Consider the following 11,217-nt stretch of genomic DNA (forward strand, 5'->3'; position numbering starts at 1 on the left):
AGGCTACCGCTGAGGGACCGAATGACACAGTGCACTGAGGCTGACGTGAGTCCTCCGAGTTCGAGCGTGCGTGATCTGAGCTGTGCGGGCCTGGCGTAGGCCATATGGTGCCAAACCGCCCTACCCTTTCTCAGGCTAAGTCTTTGGAAGATGTGCACAAGCATATGTGATCGACCGGCACGGGCCGGTGCATGGAAGACGAATAAGCGTACCTGCAGCCATTGCGTCGAATGTTGGGACCCGAGCTAGGCCTCACAGTAGACACCCGTGTTGTTACTGAGCGGAGGGGCAGGCACTGCAGGATTCGATATGACCGACGCGCCCGCGCTTCCAATCAGGCCAGCGCACGCCTGTAATAGATCGAAATGAGAACCAGTTGGATCTTAACACGATCATGACGTGAAGATCCCAGCATGACTATGGACATTCGAACGCGTGTATGTCCCGTGTCTGCAGACTCACTGATGACCGCGCGAGCGTCCACCGTGCCCGAGATCGCCGCGCGTGCTGCTTCTTTCCTGCATCGTGACAGGCCCACACCTGACGGCCCAATTGTCGCCATCAGCCACAGGTACCTCGCTGCATGACCGTCGGCCGTGGGCCTCCGGACCCGGAGAGTGGCACGCGTCGTCCGGATGGACGGTCGTCTTCTGATATGCGATAGGCTTCTTAGCCTGTCTGACAAGGGAAGACGCGGGGTTAACGAGAGCCGTGCGGTTGTCTAGCCGTTCATTATGGAAGAAGTGCACCTCGTGCATATAGGCTACCCGGCGGCGCAGAACGAGGGCCTCTGGTAGTCTAACTGCTGTCAGACACGCTCAGCAGAGAGGCAGCCAAAATCCGGATAGCAGGATGCTACGTACGTACGCGAGCTTCGGGGGCGAGCACGGGAGCAGGAGTGCGGCCCGACGGGTGCAACAGAGTGATGGTTGCCGAGAACTCCGAGCGAGCGACTCTGTCGCTAGCCCCTCGTGCGGGCCCAGGACGAAACCGCTCCACTCTATTGTTCGCAGCTGTGATCAGCATACTGCATAGCCAATATCGTGGCCGTGACGTACTGAAGGTGGAATGTCGCACCGATGGCGCTTCTGCTACTTCAATAGCGTCGGTGTTGTTTGCACGCATACGTGGACGCTCGACGCCGGGTACATCCGGCACTATATGACACTCGAGGGACGCCTATAGACCAGATGTTCCCGTATGAGGCCTGCAAAATGGCGTCGAGTGCAAGGAGGACTGGGCAAGGTACATACTCCGCTAATACATCGGGATGCCGAGAAGCCAGCACGATGATAGGTGGGTGAACGGCCTTACGGGCCAGGTCCCTGATACTTGCAGGGGCTTTACCCTGTTCCTGACTATGGGCGCCAAAAGATGCTTTGGCCGATCTACAGAGGTAGCAGAACAGATACCAGAGAGGGCAGGGATGGCGTGGCGGACCCCAAAGGCCGTAAGTAGAGTCGAAGAAAGAAGACGGATAGACGTGCTGGCCCGCAGACATCTACAAGGAGCACCGCCACCGGCCAGAAAAGGGCAACGATTTACGGGTCCGCGCGAGGCGGACTCGGAGCCAGTGCCAAGGACGGGCAGCTCGGGCAGGCGCCGATTGGGCTCCCCACGGTCGGGAGAGAGACGGGCTGGGATTGGCTGGTCGCGGCCGGGGAGGCCGGGGTGGACACGATTAGATGTCGCGCGGTGATCTAAGCGCGCATTGGTTGGGACTGCTCGTGTCCGTGTCCGTGTCTACCGCCTTCCCTCGTCCGGGCCCTTTATCATCTTTCCATGCGCCTCGCCCGCTCGCACTCCCCTCCCGCCCTGCTCCCATTCCTGCAGCGGTTCACAGAGCCTCCTGCGCACCTCCATTAATATCTGGCGCCGACCTCGTCCTGGGCCTTTGCTTCCTGTATTTACTGACAATCCTTCGCGGACCCACACTTGCAAGCCACCGCCTCGCTCCCCTCTCCGGACAGAGGGATCCAACAGGATGTACTCGCCGCCCTCCCTCCTCCTGGTGCTCCTCGCGCCGGCAGCGGTCACGCTCTACTTCCTCTGGACGTTCCTCATGCTCGTCCTCCGCCAGGCCCGCTCCCCGCTCCGGCACCTCCCCGGCCCGCCCTCGCCCTCGTTCTTCATGGGCAACCTCCGGGAGATGCACGACCAGGAGAACAACGGGCTCGTCGCCCGCTGGGCCGCCGCCTACGGCTCCACCTTCGTCTACCGCGGCTTCATCGGCGGCTGCAGGCTCATGACCGTCGACCCGCTCGCGGTCAACCACATCATGAGCCGCGGCTACGAGTACCCGAAGCCGGACTTTGTCCGCGACGCGCTCGCGAGCATGGCTGCCGGCTACGAGGGGCTGCTCACCGCCGAGGGCGACATGCACCGGAAGCAGGTGCGATGCGTGTTTGTGTCTGTGTTCGTGTTCTCACCGCGCGTGCATTCTCCTTCTCGCATGTGTTTGTGCCCATAGCGTAAGATATTGGTGAGTTCTCTCTTGCCGCGAACGCTTCCCTTCCCTTCTCGCTCTCGATTTTCCCGAATTCTTGCCCCGCATCTCGTGCCGCGCCTCAGTGCTCCGGCTGTCCTGGGGACCCCCGGCGATGCGGACCGAGTGGTAGATGCGCCCACGTGACCGTGCAGATCAGTTGGTTGCGACGCGGCTCGCACTTGGGTTCTCCGGCCATCGCTGCCGTTGCTTGCGACCGACGACAGCGAGAGGAGTCTGGCGGTGCAGCCTGTCTCCACTCAGCGCGCGCAGCGGCTCGGCGATTTCGCTCTTGGCGGCTTTTGTGGGGTGGGGGCGACGGATCGCTCAGGTCGACGTCGTCACCGGGTTAGCCGCAAGGTTCGGCAGGCGACAGGACACAGAACAGCTTCCTTGTCGGGTGGTATTTCCCACTGCGCATTCCGTCATGATGTGTCGTGCGTTGCCTTGTGTTCAACGTGGAGGCCGCCTATGACTTGAATTGAACCTTGTTACATTGGTTTTGTAGTCGTGGAGGCTGCGTCGTAAACGAGGCGCGACGACTGTCGTCAAAGGACATCATGCTATCCGCCTCCCAAATTCTCATGTGGCACATCGCCTTGTCGTAGGATGATGAATGCTGACAGAACGTCTACTCTCTAGAACCCGGCGTTCTCCGCTGCCCAAATCCGGTCCCTCACCCCGATATTCTGGGAGACGGCCATCCGAGTGCGTTGGCTCTTTTCTCTCTGCAACCATGCCGCTCTCCCTTACGGACCATGCCCTCACAAATAACGAAAGCTGCGCGACATCTGGCTAGACATCACCGCCTCGCCCAAAGCCTTCTTCACCCCCGTCGACCCCTTCGCGCGCGCCGAGGCGCCGCCCAGCCCGGGCACCGCGGACCCCGAGCCCGCAGCAAACGCCCCTCTCCTGAGTCCGTCGGCCGTCACGACGTCGTTCCTGCCCAACCCCTTCGCCGCCTTCGTGCCGTCCAAGGCGTCCCCGACGATCCCCACCGTCAGGGCGCGCCAGCCTGCGGGATCGTCCGCTCTGGAGCTAGCGAGCGACGCACCGTGCCGGCTGGACGTGCTCCCGTGGCTGGCGCGCGCGGCGCTGGACGTCATCGGGGAGGCGGGGTTCGGGTACGCGTTCCACTCGCTCGAGGCGGCTGCGGAGCGGCGGGACTACGAGAGCGAGCTCGCGCAGGCGTTCGGGGTCATCTTTGGCACTGCGCGGAAGTTCCGGGTGATGACGATATTGCAGGTGTGGTTTCCCGTCCTGCGAAGATTTGTGAGCAGTTGTTCCCTTTACTCCTGTTCCAACCTCTTGAGGTGGAGGCTGAACAGGTGCTGACTGGGCGAGCAGAAGCGGGAAAACGCGGCGATGCAGCACGCGCAGGCGACGATGCGCAAGATCGGGACGGAGCTCATCGAGCAGCGGCGCGCGGCCGTCGCCGCCGAGTCGGAGAAGACGTCGGAGAAGCGGAGCGCGATCGAGGGCGACAAGACCGTGTTCGACCGCGACCTGCTCAGCGTTCTTGGTTAGTACCGCTCTTTCTTCCGAGATGTGGCGCTGCCGTGCAAGTAAACCTTGTTTAGCTTACATAACATTTACGCTGTGGTTAGTGCGCTCGAACATCTCCGAGGTCCCCGAACAGCGCATGTCCATGAACGAGCTCCTCTGCCAGATCTCGACGTTCCTCGCTGCTGGCCACGAGACGAGCGCGTCCGCGCTCACGTGGACGCTGTACGCGCTCGCCCGCTGTCCCTCAGCGCAGGCGAAGCTCCGCGCAGAGCTGCGGTCTGTCCCCGTTCCGTCCGCCCCGTCCGCGCCTGTGTCGTCTCCACCTCCATCTCAGCCCTCCTTCTCACAACAGCCTTCCACGCCCGCATCTGTACCATCTTCGCCAGAGCGTTCACCACCTTCCTCGCCGACATCTGCGGCAGCAGCATACGACGCTGCGATGGCCGCGCTCTTCGACCGCATCTCGCACCTGCCCTACCTCGACGCGGTCGTGCGCGAGGCCCTCCGGCTGTACGCGCCGATCACGACGACGATGCGCGTCGCGACGCAAGACGACGTCATCCCCGTCGCCGCGCCATATATGGACCGGCGGGGGCGGATGTGCGACGAGATCCGCGTGCGCAAGGGGGACATCATCAGCGTGCCGATACAGGCGATGAATAAGGGCAGGGAGACGTGGGGCGAGGACGCGGACGTGTTTAGGCCGGAGAGGTGGGAGGAGGGTAGGCATAGAGAGGAGCGCTGCGAGGAGAAGGGGAGAGGGAAGCACGTGCAGGGGCTGTGGGGGAACATGCTGACGTTTGGCGGGGGCAACCCCGTGAATGGGAACCGGTCCTGCATCGGGTACCGGTTCGCGTTGAGCGAGTGAGTCTCCGTTCCATGTTCTTGTGGAGGGAGGAGGCACAGACTGACGGGACTGTTGTGCAGGATCAAAGTCTTCCTGTTCGTTCTGCTCCGTGACATCGAGTTCTCGAACGACTCCGCGGTCGAGATCGAGAAGAAAGTCAAGTACGTCTCAGCCTCTTCTTTTTGCTCTTCCCTCGATCCTTATGATTTGCGCTGCTCACTCGCGCCCCTGTAGCGTCGTGACCCGCCCATGCGTCAAGTCTGAGCCCCATAGGGGCAACCAGATGCCGCTCTACATCCGTCGCGTCCTCCGCTCTCCCAGTTCGGATCCAAGGACTGACAGACACTTCGGTGTATCATGAGGACTTCTAGATGCGGATTCGCATCGGACCGCTGCTATCTGCTATTTGCTATGTACTGCTCTTGTATATCTGTGTATTGCGCCGTCTCACTTACATTTATTCTAATATATCACGATGCTCGTGTTCGTTGCTGCAGTATGGGCAAGGGTCAAAGGTGGGCGCCGTTCGGGACTGTACGATCGTCAGCCGGTACAAACAAGGTGAGCTAGTCGCAATACAACATCGTACGGCGCGAGGCGTGTTCCTCACAACGGAGGTGACAATAGTGGGTAGTATGTGCCGTTGAGGAATGGAGAAGAGTATGAAAATTAAGTCGTGTCTGTCCGATGAGCAGTCGCTACAGCAGTTGGTAGGTCATTAGATGATAGCGCTGGCTCATGAGGCCGCTCACATCGTACCAGGGGCTTGCACATGCTGTGAGCACGGCCGAGCCGAGTCGAACTTTTCCTACAGTTCCGCCAGCTTCGTGTCCCAGCCTCTCGTGTCCCAGCCTCAGCGATCAGTAATTCGGGCCGGATGGCCTGAGCCGCGGCTTTCTGTACTATATAATCATGCATCCAATGTAGAGATGGTGTACATATACGAGAAAGATGCGGAAACAAACACAATGGCAGAGGTAGAGAGATAAGAACGAGGTACAATGTTCTACATGACAATGTACAAACGATCGAATGACGAATGTACCAGATGATGACGCTCATCCTAGACAGCGCAGACGACACTAACCTACTGTACAGTCAGGCTTCGTAGCTGTCCTTTCTGGGATATTTCTGGCGTTCAGGGAACATCTTGGAGAACCACTTTGAGAGGACACGGTAAATGGCGACTAACGGTTGCAAAGGAAATGCCCAGATCTCAAACCAAGACCACCCATGACTGTCGCGATAGGTGTACAGCAGAACAAGGGCAAGGAGGACCATCGATAGCCCGACGATGCCCACGACCGTATACCTCGTAAGCTGGTTGGTTCGATGGAAGCATATCCACGCAATGGAGACGAATAAGGTTAGAAGCCTGTTTGAGATGCAATATGATGTGAGCTGCGGAAGACGAGCAAGTGCGGAAGGAAGCACCGCCTACCCCACCAGAAGAACGTAGCCGGGATGCTATAGATGACCGCGAGCCGCTCTAACTCCTCCACTTGCTTCTTTTGGGGGCCACCCTTTGGCGGCTAGGCAATGATATGCGTGAGTATGTCCAATCCCGGACCAACACCAGATACACATACCTCGCCTTCGAAACTCGAATTATGACCGGAGCGATGCTGCCTTGCCAAAATTGTTGCGGCCGCAATGTTGCTGATGTTGAGTATCAGCGAGATGTAACTAACAATCTGCCCGAGATTGCGCTCTGTGAAAGGGGGACCATTCTGGTCGACTGATGAGAGGGCGAGAGAACTGAAATTTGCAGCCAACACGACCGTAGCCTGTTCACCCCAAAGGCGTCAGCCTTGGGATCACTGCAGGAAACAGATGCGAGTCACTCTCACCGGCGTGATAGCCGCCAGCCAGTCATCTTGAAGCTGAATCACGAAGTCATTCCAGCGACTCGTACTCATCTTCCTTCCGATCCACAGCTGATTGAGGTTGAGATAGTAAGATACAGCGGTATAGAAGGACAACCAGTTCAAGATTGTAAACCAAGGAGAGTGAGAATCCGACTCGTAATGATGGGGATAGAAGCCGTGCGAATTGTTGAGTTGGGCGTGTTCTTCCCCATGGAAGTACGCGAAACGAATCTTGACTGCAACTGGGCATCAGTACATTTGTTGCTTAGATGGGAAAATTAGACGCGTACGGAGTGCGCTCATCAACTTGCCTAGACCGCTAGTTCAGCGTAGGAAGCAGAATTATCAGAGAAGGCGCTGACCTACAATACAAGCATCTTCTGGTCTATTTGTGTCAGCTGAATTGGCATCGTGAGAAGTTGCGATGTCGGATATGGCATATCTCCATTCACGGACCTTTTATCTTCCCAACCATTTTTGTGAACTGTGCAAGTTCGTCTGCGGTACATGGTGATGTCGATGCCTTCGAGCTCGCGGCATCTGTAAAATCCAAAGATAATTTGTCCTCCCACGTGGAATTTCGGAGAGTCTCACCGAATGCCCAGAAGGCAAGCCTTTCGTTCAAGTCGTCAAGCTCTAGTTGCGAGATGATTCGTTTATCAGGAAAGATATACAAGTGCTCCCTGTGCATCGGGGTAGGGATCCAGTTGCTATCAGCGGCGTTTGCGTGGAGAGTCGAGCCACAGACCAGTATGCCGCCTGCGCCGCAAATCCTAATTGGCATGGGTCAATAGAAATGAGCCTTGCTAAATTCAGACTCTCATGCAATCTCTTGCGACTCACCGAGATGGTCAATTCCGATGATGCGATGGTCAAGGTCTTCCCAGAAGATGTTGGTGTCAACTTCATCCAACCAGAATACTTGCCTCTTCTTTATGTTGCAGATATGGTAACATCCTTTTACTACAGTCTCGCGTCCGTCGCTATGGCGTCTGATAGGCCACCATCTCCGTGTGCTAGAGGTCTTTCCTCCATCCGTTTCGGTCTTTTCTCCTTCCTGTCCCTGCGTGATCTGGAGGTGTATACCAATCTCGATGTCGTCGTAGTCTAATAGCCCGCGAGAATCCTCGGTTTCGAGGGCCTGACTGTTGAGGGCCTGCAGCGGATTGCGACGCAGCATGGCCACAACAGCTTCCAGGTCATGCAAAGTCTTCTTGTCGTACAACCAGGCATCGGTGTAGACGTTCTATGACAATGGCGCTGAGTGGCTGAGCGATCACGAAGGTTGTCATTCGTACCTTCTAACGGAAATAAACTTTTCCCTCGGGATGAACGAGCCGATGCCATCCCACTCCAAGCTGGTCATCAGAGCTGAGATATGGGATCAGCTCCATTGCATAGGCCAGACCGGTGGTAGGAAGGCCTCTGCTCACGGAAGGTTGACATCAACTGGCAAGCGGTCCATCGGAGATATCTTCTGCTTTCCTAGCGTCGATGGGTGGCCGGTTCTGGGGGTGGTCACGATTCAGTTCCGGCAAGTCGCAAATGATCTGGAGAACGTACTGGTGTCGTTCTCTCCTGTGCCTGCATGTGGCAATCAGGCTAACCGGAGAAGCCTCGAGGCGTATAGGCATTCCGTCCAGCGATTCCGACGCCATGATCTTGCCAAGGGGATCACCGTCATATAGTATAGACCCAACAGGAGCTTCGTGTCAGCTGATGCATCTTCAGCACAGAAACCGTCACGGTCGCAGTAGAGCAAGCAAGACATCGACAGCGGCAGCGGCAGATGCGTAGAGCCCAACAGCGAGAAACTGTCAGTCATTGAAGACGATGGCACCTTGAGTAGCAGTTATTGGTAGGGGCAGCGTGCGATCCATCGACATCTACCTCGTTGCCTCAGCAGGCGGAAGGGTCGTGTGTATCCCGCACTCGTTAGAGAATCCAATGGTGTTGGTGGGTCAAGTCCAATTTGAGCGTGGATTCTGCATGGTGAACCGAGAGCATACTGAGATCACTCATTTCAGTGCCGGTAATGACCAGAAGGTGGACATGTCCTGACGTTTACCATGTGTTTATGCGGATCACGACGAGGGCGTATCTTGCGACATCGCATATAACACCGAAAATGCGACAGAGAAGCGGTTTCAAGGCTGATGGTGCACGGGCACTTCCCGGAGCATGCATTAGACCCTGTGGCATACGTAGGCGTGGTGGCCGCTTCTGACCAACTCAGGGCATCAATACGTGTGCCAGTACATAGAGAGTGGGCGGGAAGGGTTCCACGTTGCTTGAGTAGTGCGCCAAACTTTCTACCTCACAGTCCGGTGTGGTGAGATGCGCATTCGACATGTCACTGTCAGCATGCGTGAGGCTGTCGTCGAGTCGCATGTATGGCTTCCCACATTGGCTGCGCTCTTGTGAGCGCAACGTGACTTCCGCGAAACGGCATGAAAGCCATAGATCCGAGCGCAACCCGACTAGTTTGGATCCTACAGTCGTAGATGGTCAGCAACGCGCTGCAAGGAGAACGTAACTGGATCCTTCCCTCTCATGTGCACTCGGGCATGTAGACTGTCAAAAGCATCAGGCGCGAGCACCTGACCAGCAGTGTGGTGTCGGTGTAGAGCCACGCTGTTAGAACGTTCATGAGAGAATATATCAGGAGAACTACAACTCGATTCGAAAAGATAAACGCATGAGAATTCACTGTCGTTTGCGTAGCAAACTGCAGTTGACGCGCGCGCGTCGACTGCAAGTTTGCTCGTATTTGCAACGCCCTCGACCAGCGCCTGCGTGCCCGATTAGGCCTAGCAACAAGCACGGCCGAGAGAGCCATATGTCAGATGCCCTCGTGCAAACTTCCATTCCAACAATATTGAGGCCTCTTTTATCCAATAGCAGAAAGATCGAGAGCAACAGTACCGTGTCCTCAGCCTGGCATTCTCCCCGATGGCCATAGCCGGTACCCTACGGCGGAGTAAACACGCGCAAATACACGGCGCCGGCGCGAACTGCCCGTCCTTCGCACTAGTCCGCCTCGCGCGGACTTGGCATGGCGGTGCTGCTTGTAGATGGCTGCGAGCCAGGGCCCAGCACGTCTATCCGTCTTCTTTCTTCAACTCTACTTACGCCCTTAGGTGTCCGCCGGGCCATCCCTGCCCTCCCTGGTATCTTTTTCACTACCTCTAGACAATCTACAAGACCGTTTGGTGCCCATCGTCAGGAACAGCCTGGGGACAAGGCCCTTGCAGGTATCAGTGACAGTTCGGAAGGATCTGGCACGTCAGGCGGCCGCTCACATTATCTTCGCCGGCATCGAGGCATATCAATGTATTAGCAGATTATGTAGTGCACTCGATGCCACACCGCAGGCCTTGCATGGAAACTATATCCGATCTGTCGGCGTCCCTCGACAAGTAGTAACATATACTGCCCGATACACCCTTCATCTACCGCACGCGCAGCTTGTTACTAATCCATCCCGCACCTGCGCGAGAACCCACCAGCGTTCGCTCGGGGTTCGCGGTGTCTGGCACTCAAGTGTTGCGTCAGCCGGTCCGCAATCCTGCTCCAGTGCTCGCCCCCCAAGCTCGCATATGTACGTAGCATCCTGCTATCCGGATTTTGGCTGCCTCTCTGCTGAGCGTGTCTGACAGCAGTTAGACTACCAGAGGCCCTCGTTCTCCGCCGCCGAGTAGCCTATATGCACGAGGTGCACTTCTTCCATAATGAACGGCTAGACAACCGCACGGCTCTCGTTAACCCCGCGTCTTCCCTTGTCAGACAGGCTAAGAAGCCTATCGCATATCAGAAGACGACCGTCCATCCGGACGACGCGCGCCACTCTCCGGGTCCGGAGGCCCACGGCCGACGGTCATGCAGCGAGGTGCCTGTGGCTGACGGCGACAATTGGGCCGTCAGGTTTGGGCCTGTCACGATGCAGGAAAGAAGCAGCACGCGCGGCGATCTCGGGCACGGTGGACGCTCGCGTGGTCATCAGTGAGTCTGCAGACCCGGGACATACACGCGTTCGAATGTCCATGGTCATGCTGGGATCTTCACGTCATGATCGTGTTAAGATCCAACTGGTTCTCATTTCGATCTATTACAGGCGTGCGCTGGCCTGATTGGAAGCGCGGGCGCGTCGGTCATATCGAATCCTGCAGTGCCTGCCCCTCCGCTCAGTAACAACACGGGTGTCTACTGTGAGGCCTAGCTCGGGTCCCAACATTCGACGCAATGGCTGCAGGTACGCTTATTCGTCTTCCATGCACCGGCCCGTGCCGGTCGATCACATATGCTTGTGCACATCTTCCAAAGACTTAGCCTGAGAAAGGGTAGGGCGGTTTGGCACCATATGGCCTACGCCAGGCCCGCACAGCTCAGATCACGCACGCTCGAACTCGGAGGACTCACGTCAGCCTCAGTGCACTGTGTCATTCGGTCCCTCAGCGGTAGCCTAAGAGCGCCATATGTTCCGGCCCAGGGACCGTCCCTTTCGTATACGC

At 57.4% G+C, this 11,217-nt stretch overlaps 2 protein-coding genes across 2 annotated transcripts; one reads left to right on the top strand and one right to left on the bottom strand.

The window, feature by feature from the left end:
* The first annotated feature begins 1,852 nt into the window (after positions 1-1,852).
* Positions 1,853-5,277, top strand: DICSQDRAFT_182880 (cytochrome P450). The gene is made up of 8 exons (XM_007369261.1): positions 1,853-2,392; positions 2,471-2,482; positions 3,128-3,193; positions 3,266-3,757; positions 3,833-4,007; positions 4,093-4,855; positions 4,919-4,999; positions 5,073-5,277. Exons 1-8 carry the CDS (start codon positions 1,985-1,987, stop codon positions 5,197-5,199), a joined length of 2,124 nt encoding a protein of 707 aa, XP_007369323.1. The 5' UTR covers positions 1,853-1,984; the 3' UTR covers positions 5,200-5,277.
* Positions 5,278-5,936: 659 nt separating this feature from the next.
* On the bottom strand, positions 5,937-8,072 carry DICSQDRAFT_173444 (uncharacterized protein; the record flags this gene model as incomplete). The annotated part of the gene is made up of 10 exons (XM_007369262.1): positions 5,937-6,213; positions 6,285-6,370; positions 6,428-6,625; positions 6,689-6,942; positions 6,997-7,025; positions 7,073-7,091; positions 7,163-7,246; positions 7,301-7,465; positions 7,550-7,952; positions 8,013-8,072. The coding sequence occupies 10 exons, from the start codon at positions 8,070-8,072 to the stop codon at positions 5,937-5,939; spliced, it is 1,575 nt and encodes a 524-aa protein (XP_007369324.1).
* Positions 8,073-11,217: the final 3,145 nt, after the last annotated feature.

The sequence above is a fragment of the Dichomitus squalens genome, assembly GCF_000275845.1.
Source record: "Dichomitus squalens LYAD-421 SS1 unplaced genomic scaffold DICSQscaffold_46, whole genome shotgun sequence".
NCBI classification, from domain to species: Eukaryota; Fungi; Basidiomycota; class Agaricomycetes; order Polyporales; family Polyporaceae; genus Dichomitus; species Dichomitus squalens.